Source organism: Antennarius striatus, chromosome 5, assembly GCF_040054535.1.
Source record: "Antennarius striatus isolate MH-2024 chromosome 5, ASM4005453v1, whole genome shotgun sequence".
NCBI classification, from domain to species: Eukaryota; Metazoa; Chordata; class Actinopteri; order Lophiiformes; family Antennariidae; genus Antennarius; species Antennarius striatus.
In genome coordinates, this window is record NC_090780.1 from 24627501 (window position 1) to 24644622 (window position 17122).

The 17122-nt window shown below is 48.7% G+C and overlaps 1 protein-coding gene across 19 annotated transcripts in view; it reads left to right on the plus strand.

Annotated features, from left to right (window-relative positions):
* Positions 1 to 17122, plus strand: part of nfasca (neurofascin homolog (chicken) a) — a 50385-nt gene that overhangs the window by 18042 nt on the left and 15221 nt on the right. For 10 of the 19 annotated variants that reach the window (XM_068314611.1, XM_068314621.1, XM_068314629.1 and 7 more), the window contains exons 2-25: positions 686 to 749; positions 3777 to 3945; positions 4918 to 4935; positions 5792 to 5897; positions 7183 to 7379; positions 7474 to 7596; positions 8428 to 8598; positions 8870 to 8917; positions 11979 to 12090; positions 12252 to 12436; positions 12524 to 12655; positions 12737 to 12880; positions 13430 to 13541; positions 13667 to 13833; positions 13929 to 14076; positions 14170 to 14294; positions 14636 to 14680; positions 14835 to 14936; positions 15077 to 15274; positions 15369 to 15439; positions 15723 to 15945; positions 16305 to 16420; positions 16514 to 16724; positions 16910 to 17032. In XM_068314611.1, coding sequence (XP_068170712.1) covers positions 3852 to 3945; positions 4918 to 4935; positions 5792 to 5897; positions 7183 to 7379; positions 7474 to 7596; positions 8428 to 8598; positions 8870 to 8917; positions 11979 to 12090; positions 12252 to 12436; positions 12524 to 12655; positions 12737 to 12880; positions 13430 to 13541; positions 13667 to 13833; positions 13929 to 14076; positions 14170 to 14294; positions 14636 to 14680; positions 14835 to 14936; positions 15077 to 15274; positions 15369 to 15439; positions 15723 to 15945; positions 16305 to 16420; positions 16514 to 16724; positions 16910 to 17032 — 2971 coding nt within the window. In that variant the 5' untranslated portion in view covers positions 686 to 749; positions 3777 to 3851. Of the gene's footprint in view, positions 1 to 685; positions 750 to 3776; positions 3946 to 4442; positions 4577 to 4917; positions 4936 to 5791; positions 5898 to 7182; positions 7380 to 7473; positions 7597 to 8427; positions 8599 to 8869; positions 8918 to 11978; positions 12091 to 12251; positions 12437 to 12523; positions 12656 to 12736; positions 12881 to 13429; positions 13542 to 13666; positions 13834 to 13928; positions 14077 to 14169; positions 14295 to 14635; positions 14681 to 14834; positions 14937 to 15076; positions 15275 to 15368; positions 15440 to 15722; positions 15946 to 16304; positions 16421 to 16513; positions 16725 to 16909; positions 17033 to 17122 lie in introns of those variants that run through there. The other 9 variants (XM_068314614.1, XM_068314615.1, XM_068314617.1 and 6 more) reach the window with 6 other exon arrangements.

Sequence of the window (17122 nt, forward strand, 5' to 3'; positions counted from 1 at the left end):
GCTAGCAGAACACGCTACATGTGAGGAGGAGGAAGATGAGGAGGAAGATGTGACGGGACACGAATAAACAGCCTTAGTGCACATTTAACACGACTGGATTGTAGACACAGCCTGTGTTTGATAGTCCCACAGAGGTGTGTGTGTGTGTGTGTGTGTGTGTGTGTGTGTGTGTGTGTGTGTGTGTGTGTGTGTGTGTGTGTGTGTGTGTGTGTGTGTGTGTGTGTGTGTGTGTGTGTGTGTGTGTGTTACACAGAAAGACGGACAAAGAGGAAGAGGGGAAAGAGCATCCTGTGATCCTGAGGGCAGCGGCTGGCGTTCAGACACACACACACTCTGAACACACACAACACTGCTGCAGACAGTCCTGGGGCGTGTGTGTGTGTGTGTGTGTGTGTGTGTGTGTGTGTGTGTCTGTGTGTGTGTGTGTGTGTGTGTGTGTGTTCACTCACAAAGACTAATGAGCAGTCAGAACATCTGACTACACTCTTCTCAGACTTCTTTATTTTCAAACCACTCTTTGTCTGGAGCTGCAGACCTTCATCATCCTCACGTTGTGTGTTTGTGCAGACCTTCATCATCCTCACGTTGTGTGTTTGTGCAGACCTTCATCATCCTCATGTTGTGTGTTTGTGCAGACCTTCATCATCCTCTCCTCACGTTGTGTGTTTGTTCTTTGTGTTTTCAGGTCTGCTGATTGGTCAGAACTGAGTTGGAGGTGGGACTGACGCTCAGTTATCAGGTCGGTGAACGTAAGTCGACTCCATCTTTTGTTGTCACAGCGATGCTGATCCAGAGTCGTGTGTGTGTGTGTGTGTGTGTGTGTTTGTGTGTGTGTGTGTGTGTGTGTGTGTGTGACCACTTGTTATCACACTCACACATCAAGCTTTAAGTGTTAGTCTAAGTGTGTGACGACCTGGGGTTTCCAGGTTGGGTTGAGCTGTGACTTCTGTCTCTACAGTATTCTCTGAGCGGGGGGCTTTTAGAGGCCACTGGGGGCAGAATGGTGGGGAGGTGGGGGGGTCTGTCCTGCTGAGGCTAATTGTGTGTGATGGTGGGGGGCTATTTTTGTAGGGCTGCACTGATGGGTTGGCTGCGTTTTTATATGGAGGTCATGGAAGTGGTTGAGGGGAGAGAACGTGTTCAACGCCTCCAGAAAAAGGGATTGTTCTCTTTGTTTTCTGGAAATATTTTATTTTTTCCTTTTTTAAATAATAAAAACAAAACAAAAAATGTAGTTTTTCAATCCTCTGGTAATCCTCTGATATATCTACACACTAATTCTCATTTTTAGAGTCAGATTTTCGACGAATTTCTGTGACTGAAAGTGAAATAGTCTGCAACTTTTGTGATATTTGATTTTTTTTTAGCTTAAATATCAAACAGATCAATATCTGCTTTGGCCTCAGTGATGTTGTGACAATCATTTTTGTTCAGGAATATCAGGAACTCCAAAACTGAAACTGTAAATTAAATCATAAACACAAAGAAGTAAAACGTTCAGTGAGCCTCGTGTGTTAGAGGAGTCATCAAGTCTTCTTGATCTTGGTCTCAGTCTTCATCCTGGTCAGTCTTCATCTTCATCTCGGTCTTCATCTTGGTCTCGCTCATTGGCAATTGGTCCTCGGTTGTAGTTTTCATCATGGGTTTGTCTCTGTCTTCATCTCGTTCTTTGATCCTTGGTTGTCATCTTGCTATCGGTCATTGGGTCTCAGTCTTGGTCTTGGCCGTCATGTTGATCTCCATCTTTGTATTGGTTGGTCTTGGTCTTGGTCTCAGTCTCCATCTTGGTCTCGGTCTTTGGTCTTGGTCTTCATCTCGGCCTCCATCTCTCTCTTGGTCTTCCTCTTGATTTCCATCCTGGTATTGGTCCTTGGTTCTCGGTCTTGGTCTTGGCCATCATGTCGGTCTCCGTCTCTGTTTTGGTCTTGGTTTTCATCTTAGCCTCAGTCTTGGTCTCACTCTCGGTCTTCATCCTGGTCTCAGTCTTCAGCCTCAGTCTTTGTTCTCCTGAAGCGATGAAGACATTGATCAGGAGCCTCCTCAGGTTGTGCATCACCTCCGATGTAAAAAGCTGGACTTGAATTGTGAATCTATTGATAATAAAAGACAAAGACTGTGGCCGATGTCAAATGAATCAAACACAAACCCTTCAGATCCGGTCATGTCCTCTTCCAGCTTCGTCCCCACCGTTCCCAGAGGAGCCCAGTAGCTCCAGTGGAATCTCCAGTGTGGGGACCAGTGGGAGTGTTTACGTGGAGCACAGCTGAAGACTCCATGTCTCAACACGAATAGGAAGCTGAACCGACACCAACTCCTGGTTGGTGTAGGAGGTTGTGTGTTGGTACTTCCTGTACTAGCCCGGTGGTTTTGGTGGCGGGGTTTGTAGAAGTGGGTTAGTTAACTGTCACCAAGCTTCTGGCGAAGCTGCTGGAAGGTCGCCGAGCAGCAAACGACCCGTGTGTTTGGGTCAGAGCCGATCGAATGGTCCGTCCGTTGGTCTCACGGCTCCCATGATGCACCTGGTGGAAAGTCCTCGGTGTGTGTTTGTGTTACAATGATGACGATGATGTGTGTGTGCAGCGGTGCGCCGCAGGTTAAACTGAGGTAACCCTGACCTGGTTGATGTGTGCAGCAGCCAGCGGTCAGGTGGTGCTACCTGGTGGGCAAACCAACGAGAGGTCGCTAACGGTTACTTTCCAATGCAATGAGGTAGTGTTAGCGTGTCGAGTGTAGCATGTAGTATGTAGTATGTAACGTTCACTCACCCCCCCCTCTTGCATGTGCACCATCATTTAAAATCCAGCAGCGTGGAGAGGCGATGACCTACTTCAGAGCGGAACCCTCCTTCCTCTGTCCTTCTTTGGCTCCTCGTTTTTCTGCCTGACGTTTCTGCTGGAATAAATCTGAAATTCAAAGCAGATTTCTGGACTGTGTTTCCTAATCCCTCCCTTTTACTGGCCCCCCCCCCCATCCCCCATGTAAAATATATGTGTGTGGGTGTGTGTGTGTGTGTTCAGCATACTGCCTGAAACAAGATCAGCACCTCCACTGTCTGTTAGGCGTGTAGGTTATTTTTATATTGGAGGGTGGTGGTGGGGGTTCAGGAGGTGTTTTGGGGGTGTTCCCCTGAGAGGAGACCCCAGATCAGAGCCAGGTTCTGCTGGAGGGGTTCATATCTACTGGCTGTCTTGGGACCCCCCCCCCCAAAAAAAAAAAAGAACTGGAGGTTGAGGAGGAAGATGGATGGATGGATGCTGTCTCCATGGAGATGAAGATGAATCTCTGAACGTTCCACAAGGATGGAGATCCCAGGAAACCTCACAGTGTGTGTGTGTGTGTGTGTGTGTGTGTGTGTGTGTGTGTGTGTGTGTGTGTGTGTGTGTGTGTGTGTGTGTGTGTGTGTGTGTGTGTGTGTGATTGGCACCTCATGCCAGCCAATATGCTCTCATATTATTGAGACGATAAAAAGAACAATCAATAAAGTTCCACCAAGGTCAACCCCCCCTCTTTTGCCCCCGCCCCTTTCCAATCAAATCACACCCTAATCATGAAACGCCCCCCGCCCCCTCCCCCCGGATTGCCCCCCGGGGTTCTCACGCTGTGAAGGGAAGCGAAAGCAGAATCAACCTCAAACCCCCGTGAACGTCCGCTCAGCGTTTCCTGTCTGTGATGTCACAGGAAGTGGAAACAATCAGTGGCTCCGCCCCTTTAATTAGGCGCCACCTCATGATTTGATGGTTTCCACCCCCCCTGTGTCTGAACACCTGAACACGCAGGTACTTCATCAGAAGAAGCATCCAGCCAATCAGGAGAGGCGAGGCGGGCGACAGCGACCAATCGGAGCGGCAGTGATGTCGGGGCAGGGGGGGCCCGGTGCCCCCGCTCTCCTCTCGCTACTGCTGCTGCTGTGGCACCGAGCCACGCCCATCGAAGTCCCACAAGACCGTAAGTGTTAACCATCACACACACACACACACACACACACACACACACACACACACACACACACACACACACACACACACACACACACAGCTAAGATGAATGGCTCACATTTACACGATGAAATATGGTTTTATAGCTTCAAGGACACCCAGCCCCCCCCCCCCCCCACACACACAGCTGTCACCCCCCACATGGCAATACCTTTGCCCCCCCCCCCTCTTTAATCCTGACCTTTGAACCCTGAACTTCTATTGCTCTATTGATCAGATCTATAAATGTTTTATAACCCGGTGACCTCATCAATGACGGCGTTCTGTTCATACCACACACACACACACACACACACACACACACACACACACACACACACACACACACACACACACACACACACACACACACACACACACACACACACACACACACACACACACACACACACACAAAATATGAAGACAAAACACAAAGATGGAAGACAAAGACAGGTAATTAACCGGGGGAAAGGGGCAAATACGTCATCATTAACTGCCCTTTGTGACATCCCACCCTGTTGAGATGCTGAAGGTCTGATCTATAACTACTCTTCGTCTTCTTCCTCCTCATCCTCCACCGATCCCGGGACGCCCCACAGGTGAGTCCTCCTCTCTGCCCCCACATCCTTCACTCATCACCCAGATTGATTCTGGAGAGCGGCTCCAAACTGGTGCAGAAACCGGGTTCACATTTGATCCAGGAATTCAGATTCAGACATTCAGATTCAAATGCTCAAACCTCAAGAACTTGTTTCCAGGTCCTCCTTGGACATCAGTATGTTCGCTATGGGATGTTCTGGCACCAGTTTGGAGCCACGGAGCTCCATCAGAACGTCTCACCACTGCTGACCTTCTGCTGTCTTCTGTAGATTCCATTAACACTCAGTCTTTCCGTCCCTCTCTCCTTGTCCCCCCCTCCGGCTTAACGTTGGACTAACAGCAAAGATCCTGCAAGACCGTAAGTGTTTCTGCTCAGCAGGCTGATGTTTGACACGACCCCCCCCAAACGGAACCGACCCCCGGTCTGGGTAGAGATTAGCGATTAGACCCAGCAGATTCATTTCCATACTCATTATCTCTGCTAACGTGCTTTTATCTCAACCAAGCCTCCTGTTAAAAATATTCTTATGGTTGCCGTGGCAACACAGAGGCGCTATATATATATATATATATATATATATATGAGATGGGATTAGCTGGAGGAGCTTCCGCTGCGGAGAGGAAGGGTTCCTTCACCTCGTCTCTCCCTCAGATGGACGGGAATCCGTCCATCCGGCTTCTTTCCTCCGAAGCGGGAGCTTCCTCTCTCATCTCGCCTCCCCCTTCCCCCCCCTCCCAAGAGCTTGTTATCTCGTAAAGAGTGTGTGTAAAGTGTGTACTTGTGTACCAATCCATGCGTTGCTCAGCCAGCCAGAAAGCGAAGGGCAGAGGAAGGCTCGCTGTGTGCTGATTGGCTGAAGTCAACCATTAAATATGCATCAAGAGACGGAACGCAGAGCGTAAAGCAGGTTTAGACGTGAAGTTAAGGATTTATGTTATAGATTTACTCTATTATCCCGTAGAAAAATAAAATTCATTCAAAAAGATTCAACTGAGCCTTTCTTCAGGAATTCTTCGCAATAAAATCCCAGAAGCTGCGAATGAGGATTAAATAATCCATGACTCTATAATTTAATCTGATTTACTTATATTTAGTTTATCAGTGGCTTTAATGTTCAGAGAAAAATGAATGATTTTAATTGTTGATGTGTGTGTGTGTGTGTGTGTGTGTGTGTGTGTGTGTGTGTGTAACCTCTCTCTGCCTCCCCCCACAGTGATGCAGCCCCCCACTATCGTCAAGCAGTCAGTGAAGGACTACATTGTGGACCCCAGAGATAACATCATTATCGAGTGTGAGGCCAAAGGCAACCCCCTACCCAGGTGAGAACCCCCCCACCCCCCCCCCCCCACAACGATTCAGTCTCTGTCCTCCTGAAGAAATGGATCAGATCAATACTGAGATAGAAAGAGGAGAAGAGACACGACCTTTCCTCTCCTGACCTTGGCATATACTTTTATTTTGAAGGGTATTTTTAATGCAGTGAAGTGCTGACACTCCTTACCAGTAGGGGGTGATAATTCCCCGTAATGCTAATGCTAATGCTAACTATTTCAGGTGTTAAGTGTGGATAAATGCTACAAGTCAGGACTCTGACGTCTCTCTGTGATGTGTATTGGTTATCTGATCAATCTGGTGTCACTATAGCAACTACTAATCAGCTGGTACATGAGTGAATAACACACACACACACACCTCCGTTGCTGGGTCTCCATGGTTACGTCACCGTGGGTCTGACCGGCTCAGGACAGTAGGACATTGTTGATTTGGGGACAGATCGGCTTTATGTAAGACAGACACACATAAACACGCACGCCCACACACACATTCTTGTGTACACACACACACACACACACACACACACACACACACACACACACACACACACACACACACACACACACACACACACACACAACCTGACAATAAGGCACTCAGAGCCACTGTCCCATACTGCCCCCCCCTTCCTTTCCCAGGATGGACATTGTGCTCTAATAATGCACTCAGTTGACTATTCATGCTCATGAAACATTCAGGGGAGGGGATCGTTCACTTATTCACTGTAATCAGCCTCTCGCTACGGGACACACACACGCACACACACACACACACACACACACTGACACACACACACGGTCCCATTGTCCAGGTTCAGAACTGTCCTGACCGGCCCGGATCCCCAAAATGACAGGAAGACCTTTTGAAATCATCAGTCATCCCAAAAATAGAGGCCGCTTCTCCCATGATCCTCAGCAATCAGGGATTACTCTGCAGTATTATCACACACACACACACACACACACACACACACACACACACACACACACACACACACACACACACACACACACACACACACACACACACACACACACACACACATGTCAGTCTAATGGAAGCTGGCAGCGTGACACCACAGACTGTCCTACGTTCTGTCCGTCTGAACGATGATGATCGCCCCGGAGGCCGATCGTGAAACCGATTTTCTTCTCGTTTGCTGACTTCAGCTTTTAGCCAATGAAATGCCTCGCTCGCCGTGAGGTCATCCGGCTAGCTGCGTCCGACTGCGGTGGTGCTAACCGTCCAATCTGCCATCTTCTGCTTCAGCTTCACGTGGTTTAAGAACGGGAAGTTCTACAACATCGGGAAAGATCACAGAGTGACAATGAGGAAACGCTCGGGGACTCTGGAGATCAGCTTCCGCAGCGGGGGGCGTCCTGAGGACTACGAGGGGGTGTACCAGTGTCGTGCCAGCAACTCTTTAGGAGTGGCAATATCCAACAAGATCCTGCTGCGGGTCTCCAGTAAGAACAAACACACATCATCAGCGTAGAAACGTCTCCGGCTAAGAAAACCTGGATGAAACGGAGCGCCTCCTTTTCTGTCTCCTCCAATCAGAGGCTCCTCTGTGGCCGAAGGAGGTGTTGGAGCCGGTGGTGGTGACTGAAGGCTCCCCTCTGGTCCTACGCTGCAACCCCCCACCAGGCCTTCCTCCGCCCATCACCTTCTGGATGAACAGCGGTAAGTGGAACCACACGGGGTGCGTTGGGTTTCGGGATTGTCTATCGCTTCCTTCTCTGCTTCAATGCTTCCGTCCGGTCGTTCTTCCTCGTCGTCTCGTTTCTCTCTGGAGCTTTTTGGAGTCTTTTTGGTCTCAGGTGTTGTTTCCAACTGTCTTTAATACCTATAGACGAAAATGCCTTCTAATCGTGGAATTTAGCGTCATGACGACTGATCCAGTTACGGAACAGAGGATTCAGAATCAGAGGAAGGGGTGGAAGCTGTCTATGCAAGAAAGTTTGCAAAATCTCCGGTGTCGCTCTGAGCAAAGCATCTTGGGATCAGTCAGGAACAGAAAAGAAAACACCGATAAATGTCGGGAGAAAGTCACGCCGAAGGAGATCAGTTACTCCAAGGCGCTGGCAGCCGATGAGTTAAAGACCGTGAACTCAACGAAACGCCCATGTGACACATACATGTCGCATGTAGTCACTGCGTGTAGCATCTGATGTGACTCCCTGCAGCTGATTGGTCCTGGGGCGTTGCGTTGATGACCATATGGTTCATGTAAGCCAGCGCAGATTGTTGGTGACGTTCCGTCTGGACGCCTGGGGGGTGTGAGATGTAGGATGACATGTCAGGCGGGTTACTAGAGGACAGGACGGATCAGGAAATCACGTCGTAGCTTTGACTTCAATGTTTAATTCTGCCAACAGCAGTAAAGTTTTCAGTCTATAAGTCTCATGGTTAGTTTAGAGTCTAAACCCAGACTTGTGTCCAGCGTCCAGTCCATCATCAAACATTTCTAACGTCTCCTGTTTCCTGTTCCCTCTGCTCCTCTGTGACTTCCAGCGATGACTCCCATCCCCCAGGACAAGAGGGTGTCCATGGGTCTCAATGGAGATCTCTACTTCTCCAACGTGTTGGCCAAAGACTCCCAGAACGACTACAGCTGCAACGCTCGCTTCCAGTTCACCCACACCATCCAGCAGAAGAACCCGTTCACTCTCAAGGTTCTGACCAGTAAGTAGAAGCACTCAGCGTCCAAGCGGTACTCTCGTTCTGTCTCTACACCAGCTGTCCCAGCCTGAACGGAGCAGACACGTCGCCCCCTAGAGGCCAAACCTTGACACTACACAAAAATTTATTTTATATCCTCAGGAACAACGATGAAAAGTTGGACGTCTTTGAACAATCTTCAACATTACTGTGTGTCACAAGGGTCTCAGAGTGTGTGTGTGTGTGTGTGAGTGTGTGTTGACTGATGACTCACTGTGTGTGCCTGTGTTTACAGAGGAGCAGTATAATGAAACATCTTACAATGCCACTGACCCCTTTGGTGGTGAGTCACATCCCCGTCAAGACAGCGCCGGTCCTGTCCACCGCTGTAGTCCGGCCCCACAGTAACATGACTAGCATGCTAACACGCCGTCCAGCGCCACACTGATGCTAGAAACCACTTTAATCCACTAACCGCTACTGATGCACAGTTAGCTTTCTGGTTGCTCATGGAAACGTTTCCTGCTTCTAATGTTACCGAATCCAGAGTGTCTGTGGACTGGAACCAGCGACCCAGCACTGGTGTCTTTATGGTTTTAGTGGGACGCTTGTGCAGCCCCGACAAACATGTTCCTGACGAGATTTCTGTCAAACAAACATCATCTTCATCCCTAAAGTTGGTACTATCAACATATATGGATGTAATTCTGTAGAATCCGGTGTTGACTGAAAAAAAGATGTCAGGAAAGTACAGGAGAAGCTCGATATACGAGTCTTTTGAGATAAAAACCGTCGCTCTGTTCGTATTTTTGTTCGACGTGCGAGCAAAAATCTGAGATACGAGTCGTGCTTCAGGACACCACTGCTAGTTGGTGGATGGATACAACACCAGTGAGACCGCATCTCGTTCTTTACCGCGTGTTGGCGGATGGATACAACACCAGTGAGACCGCATCTCGTTCTTTACCGCGTGTTGGCGGATGGATACAACACCAGTGAGACCGCATTTCGTTCTTTCCCTTGTGTTGGCGGGTGGATACAACATCAGTGAGACCGCCGCATCTCGTTCTTTACCACATGTTGGCGGATGGATACAACATCAGTGAGACCGCATTTCGTTCTTTACCGAGTGTTGGCGGATGGATACAACATCAGTGAGACCGCATCTCGTTCTTTACCACATGTTGGCGGATGGATGCAACATCAGTGAGACTGGATCTCGTTCTTTACCACGTGTTGGCGGGTGGATACAACATCAGTGAGACCGGATCTCGTTCTTTACCGCGTGTTGGCGGGTGGATACTGCTGTATTTTATATCCTCCAGTTCTCCGGGTCCACAAACAGAAGGACGACCTAATGAAAGATGAATCACCTCCTAATTTAATCCTAATTTCCACACACAGTAGAAATACACGTTCATCTGATGAATAATAAGAACTACTTTTTTCCATCATCCAGTCCGTGTTACACGATCATTACATAATGAATAAAGATGTTTTATTAATGCTCAGTGAAGCCTGGGGGGGTAGATGGGAGGTGTCCTTCAGGGAGAAGATGCTCCGGGGTCCGGCGGGAGTGACAACAGCGATGGGGGGGGTTAGAATACATGATGAATATTCAGCGTGGATTCAGTCAATAGTCAGCTGCGTATCGTCGGGTCACGACCCAGAGAAGGGGACTAGATCTCCCAGCATTCCATGTTTCCAGGCTGCTCCAGCGAACATCAAAACCTTCTTTTCTCTTTTCATTCTTATCTCAGTGTCACTAACATTAACACCCCCACGACCCCCCCACGCCGCTGTCTGTAGGAGCGAACAGATGCTTTAATCCCACACAGATCTGCATCACAATGGCAGCTAATGCTAATTTAATCCCACACACTCGTCTGCAGGCTGCAGCTCTCTGTCGGCCAGGAATTGTTTTCTTTGCTGTTGTCATGTGACTTCCTGTCCAGGATCTGCTGTGTCAGCAGCGAGGAGTCGGTTCCCACAAAGGTCTGAACGTCATTAAACTGGAAGATCTGAGGCTCGCAACTGAAAAGTAAAAGAAGCATCTCATCAGAAAGTAAAAGCCTCCTCTGGTCCCAGTGACCAGAGGTCACCAGAGGTCATTTAGAGGTCATTCAAGCTCACATCTGAACTGTTTCTAGACTGTAGAAGAAGGTCAGACAGAAACCGTTGGGGATATCTCTGAAGACTCCACACCGTAGGACTCACGTGTAAAGGAGTCATAATGATAATACAGGTAGTCCTCAACATACGAACACAATCGGTTCAGAGAGGTTGTAAGTTGAATTGTTTGTAAATTGTTATTTATTAAATTTTAATCTCTAATCTCCATTTGGGGTCATTTAAATGTTATTACAACTCTAAATACTAAAGTTCTATTACCTCAGAAACAATTACAGGACATGAAAACAACACAGAATAAATAAAATACAAGTAAAGGTTGTTTAGAGTTCAGTCTTTCTTGATTATGTGTCAGTTTTCAAAAAAAATACATGGAAATTTTTTTTTTTTTTTAACATCAGTACTGGACTCTAATAATACCTGTTAAAAGCTCATAATATCATTTTTCTGTACAATAAATCAGAATAAAAACATGTAATCATATTAAAATACATATTTATGGTTCAAATATCTACCGTTAAGCATCGTCCGTGATTCACGTGATCGATTTAATCCAGATTACTGTACGATAAACTTTAATCCTTATAATTTAATCCTTGAGGAGAAGAAGAAGGAAACACTTGAAGGAACTCTCCACCAGTTTTTAAGATCATCATCAACAACAACAGTCAGAGACACTGTTGATGCTACTGTAGCATGTAGCATGTAGCAGTAAATTAACATGTAAAGGTCTGGATTAATTAATCCTAAAGGTCGTCGTGTTTCTAAAGGTGACGGCTCGGCCGAGGCAATTAGCTTCAGCGCTATCGCTTCGGCTTAAGCCAAAGCCGACGGGGTCGTTCATCACGAGGTTGTAGATTAACGCTGGCGACCAGATGACCTTTAATAACCAGTTTGATATTAAACTGATCCCATTAAGGGGGGGGGGGGGTTGCTTTATTTAGGCCTTTAATGCCAATCTGTGCCATCTCTGTTCCCCCGGTGACCGTAAAGCCAGATCGATGACACTGGTGTTGTTCCTGCTGCTCTTAATGGCTTCCTGTGATACCCGCCTGGGGGGGCGGGGGCGTCGCAACCCGTTTAAAGGGCTGCAAGGGGGACAGGTCTGGCAAATGAGATGGAACACAGCCACAAGGAAATGACCAGAGTAATGGTGTTAGATTTATGTTGTGTGTGTGTGTGTGTGTGTGCGTGTGTGTGTGTGTGTGTTTGTGTGTGTGTGTGTGTGTGTGTGTGTGTGTGTGTGTGTGTGTGTGTGTGTGTGTCCTCTGCAGGCCGTAAGGTAGCCGAGTCCATGCCGACCTTCCTGTCCCCCCCAGGGAGAGAAAGCTCCAAAATGGTGCTGCGAGACGAGCAGCTGTTGCTGGAATGCATCGCCGCTGGACTGTAAGCCCCCCACCCCCCCAAAAAAAACCTGACAGGAAGTTCTTGTTTTTCAAAATAAAAGCCTGTCAAATTCTGCTGAGATAGAAAGTTATTTGAAGCTCCAATTTTTCTCGACGAAAAATCTGCTTTTTGTTTTAACTCCGCCCCCTTTCTCTCCTCAGTCCCACCCCCACGGTCAAGTGGTTCAAGAAGGGGGGGGACCTCCCGGGGCAGAAGGTGAAGTTCGAGAACTACAACAAGACGCTGAAGATCATCAACGTGTCGGAGGAGGACGCTGGGGAGTACGTTTGCATGGCCAGCAACCAGCTGGGCAGCATCCGACACTCCATCACCGTGCAGGTCAAAGGTGAACACGTGTCCACACACACACACACGCGCATCACGGTTGGTGTGTTAGCCCCTCATGCTAACCCTGACTCCATGTGTTTGGCAGCTGCTCCCTATTGGCTGGACAAGCCGACCAATCTGGTGCTCGCCATGGACGAGAACGGGCGTCTGGTGTGTCGGGCCAACGGGAACCCCAAACCGGACATCCAGTGGATGGTCAACGGGGAGCCCATCGAGAGTAAAGACGGCGTTCTGTCCCTCTGTTGCGCCGACTCGAGCTTCTGACGGTGTTTGATTGTGGTCTCTCGTCCCACCACAGGCGCCCCCGTCAGCCAGAGCAGACAGGTGCTGGACGACACCATCATATTTCGCTCTGTGCAGATGGGAACCAGCGCCGTCTACCAGTGCAACGCCTCCAACCACCACGGATACCTGCTGGCCAACGCCTTCGTCAGCGTCCTCGGTGAGGAAGAGGAGGAGGTCCATTCCTGGAGATACGAGTCTAATCCGTTCAGAACTTATTGGTCAAAAAATTTCCCCATTGAAAAAAACTAAAATCATTTCAATCCGTTCTAGACTTGTAAAATAACTAAAAACAAACATTTTTTTATCAACCAATAGACACGCAGACTGTACCTGTATATAATTTATTATACAGTATATACGTTACTTAAACGATAAAGAACGAAAAGAAACACAAAAGTCATGAGAACAACGAGCTACGTCTTTACTCCACCAACGAGAACGAGATGCGGTCTCACTGATTTTGTATCCATCCACCAATACGTGGTAAAGAACGAGATGCGGTCTCTCTGATGTTGTATCCATCCACCAATACGTGGTAAAGAACGAGATGCGGTCCCACTGATGTTGCGTTCAGGTACATCCAGTTGACTTTGACTTCCTGTATTCTCCTCACAGACCACGTGTTCACGTGTAAACAGGACGTCTTGAGTTCTGGGTTCCGGTGACCGTAGATCAAATGTAGTGATGTAACCTCGTGTCTTTGCAGACATGCGTCCGCGGATGCTGGGCCCCAGAAACGAGCTGATCAAAGTGGTGGAGAACAACCGCGTCTTCCTGGACTGCCCCTTCTTCGGCTCCCCCCATCCCGAGCTCCGCTGGTCTGCATCTCGTGCTTTACCGTCCACCTCAACACAAACACACCGGTTGAGGAACGATCCTTGTTTCATCTCCTTGAGACAGTCTAGTTTGTTTTTAGCTCCGCCCCTTCCTGTCGTGTCCGTAGGTTTAGAAACGGGCTGGGCAGCGGTCTGGACGGGGGTCATTTCCGCCTTTACATCAACGGGTCGCTGCAGATCAAACGGGCGCGAGCCGAAGACGAGGGGACCTACATCTGTGTGGTCAGCAACCTGCTGGGCAAGGACGAGAAGCAGGTCCGCCTGGAGGTCAAAGGTCAGGCAGATTTTCGTTCTTTGGAGCCAAATTAGAAGACAGATGTGCACAGCCTAATGTCATTAACATATATCGTCCCCCCACCCCCACCTCAGAACCGACCCGCATCGTGGAGACCCCGGAGCACCGCTCGGCCGTCAGAGGAGCCTCGGTCCAGTTCAGGTGTAAGGTGAAGTCCGACCCCAGCCTGCCCGTCACCGTGGTCTGGACCAAAGATGACAAGCCCCTCAGCCTGGGCTGGAGGTGAGCCCGCCTACACGTCCTGTGGCTTTAAGAGCCAGAAGGTGATTGGTTTTGATGGTTTGGACCAATCACGGCTCTCCGTTTGTGTCGCAGGTTGAAGAAGGACGACGAGTCTCTGACCATCTCCAACGTGAACGAAGGCGACGAGGGGACCTACACCTGCAGGGCGAAGTCAGAGATCGACGAGGACTCGTACTCGGCCCGCCTCACTGTGAGAGGTACCCGCCCACTCAGGAGGAGGGGGGCGGAGCTTAGCTGAACGTATCGTGTAGACGCTTTGACATTGGAGACTTTTGCTTTACAAGTCAGAAGAATAAAGATTTAAACTTCAAACCTTCACAACCTTCGTTTGACGTCCTTCAGATGATTTAATTTATTTACTTCAGAACAAAAGTCTCAAATGTTACCATGACGACCGTCCCGCCTTAATTTCATGTCGTGTACTAAAGGAAACGTTAACTCTTTGTGCTCCCTTGCTGTTGATTGGCCACTAGACTAACTTGCGAACTCTAACCTTTTACACTCACTTCCTGTTCCTCGCCCCCCCGCCCCCCCACAGAAGAAGCGTCCCTCCACCCCTCAGTCTCTAGTGCCCTACCTCCAGGTAACTCACATCTGGGTGCAAATCTCTTTCTTCTGCATGCAGATTAAATTCTTCAGCATGTTTGTTTCTTCCTGAGTCTCTGTGTTTAACATTTTATTATTTTTAATATTTCGATGCAAAATGACTTTAAATATGCCCCCCTCCCCCCCTGCAGACCGTCCAGACCCCCCCATGGATTTGGAACTATCAGACCCGGCCGCCCGCAGCGTCCGCCTCACCTGGATCCCCGGGAACGACAACGGGAGCCCGATCACGGGTGAGCGACTTCACCCACTTCCTGTTTCCTCTCACCTCCTGGGGGGGGGATTAGATTTCCTTTCAGGAAACGCATCCGGTTACCGGTGTCAGACCGTCCCCCGCTGATCGGCTTCCGTTCCTTCTCTGTGTGTCTCTCAGACTACCAGGTCCAGTTCGAGGAGGACCGCTGGGATCCGGGCCACTGGAAGGACCTGTCCCAGTTCCCCGGAACACTCAACTCCGTCATCCTGCAGCTCGCCCCCTTCGTCAACTACCAGTTCAGGGTGATCGCCATCAACTCAGTGGGCCACAGTGACCCCAGCCGGCCCTCCCCCCGATATAAAACCAGCGGCGCCGGTGAGGAACACCGACTCGATCGACGTTATTTAAATTTCGCGTCTTTGAGTTGGACGTGTTTGCTGAAGTTGATGGTTTTTTTAAATGCCGACAGCCCCAGACGTCATCCCTAGAGTTCTCCAAGGGTGGGGCTCCAAGAAGGACAACATGGAAATCACCTGGGAGGTGAGATGTCTGTTTTGAGACTTTAATCTGAGAAATAATTTGAAATGTTTAAATTTTAATTAAATTAAATTTTTCATTTCATTTGAAATGTAATTAAATTTTTAATTTTAAATTAATTTTAAATTTAATTTAAATGAAATTAATTTTTTTAATTTTAGTATAATTTAATTCAAATGTCTGAGAAATATTCCAAATACTTTGCCTTATAGTTTCATATCCATGTTGTAACAAGAGATTTCAGTCGTGGTTTGATCTTCAGTCAATCTGTTCTTCGTTTTCCCAGCCTCTGTTTGATCTGGAGAGAAACGGCAGAAATCTGCACTATATTGTTTGGTGGAGGCGGAAGGATTCGGGGGAGGAGTGGAGTAACGTGACCACGGTGGGGTCGAAACATGTGGTGGAAAACACAGAAACGTACGTGCCTTACGAAATCAAAATCCAGGCCAGGAACGAGTTCGGAGCGGGACCCGAGTCCAACGTGGTGGTCGGATTCTCTGGAGAGGACGGTAAGTAGATCCTGAGCCGATGCCCCGCCCACTCTGGCTCAGCTATGAGGCTAAATGCTAACATCGTGCTAGCAAAGACATGTCAAACCATCGTATTTGGATCCAGTCGTGTGATTTATGTCTGTTAAATAGTGAAACAGGCTGCTTGCAGTTTGTGTGTTACAGTGCCCCCGTGTGGTGAGGATGAAGCATTACATGGAGTTTGTGTCAGAATTGGACAGAATTAATTCTTCTTTTTCGTTTTAATGTCTACCTGATTAAACTTTAATCCCAGGGTCTACCATGGAGGAATTGTGTTGTTATTCGACCACCAACAGAACACCTTCCTGCCCATCATGTGACCTTCTCTCTGTGTTCAGTTCCCACCGAAGCCCCCACCGAGCTGCGAGTGTCCAGTGTGGACAGCACTACGGCGAAAATCCACTGGAGACCCGTGGCCATGAGCTCCGTCCGGGGGGATTTCAAGGAGTACAGAGTGAGACCGACTGAGTTCAAGTGACGTTATCCTCTCTGTCCTCACCCCCTTCTCCTCCCCCGTTAACCCCTTCCGTCTGCTTCTACCTCCCAGGTCTACTTCTGGCGGGAGTCGAGTCGGGTTCCCGGTCTGGTGGTTAGTAAGGAGAAGCAGACCAGAGGGTTCTTCACTAAAGTGTTGAAGCCGTCAGCCATCCTCCACGAACTGGTGCCCTACTCCAAGTACAAGATGTTCATGGTGGTGGCCAACAACCGCTACGAGGGTCCCCCCAGCAACACGGAGGAGTTCAACACCAGGATAGGAGGTGAGACTGAAGACCAACACTCACTTCTGGCTTCCTAAACAAACACAAGACAGTCTCTCCAGTCGCATCTCGTTTGTTCGCACCATTACTAACTCAATGCTAACTGGCGTTAGCCTTCAGCTAGCGTAAAAACCCAACCGTATCAATTGATCGATCTTCTGTCTGGATGTTTTTTGGGTTTGCAGTTCCAGACGCTCCGAGATTCTTCAAGATAAACCGCCGAAATTTTGACACCCTCTACCTGGAATGGGACAAACCCATCGAACCCAACGGCGTTCTGATTGGTTATCAGCTAAAGTACCACACAGGTGAGCGGCTCAGGAGGTAACAATCGGATCAACTGACCCGTTCGACGGGTGTCAACCTTTCTCGATGTGTGTGTGTGTGTGTGTGTGTGT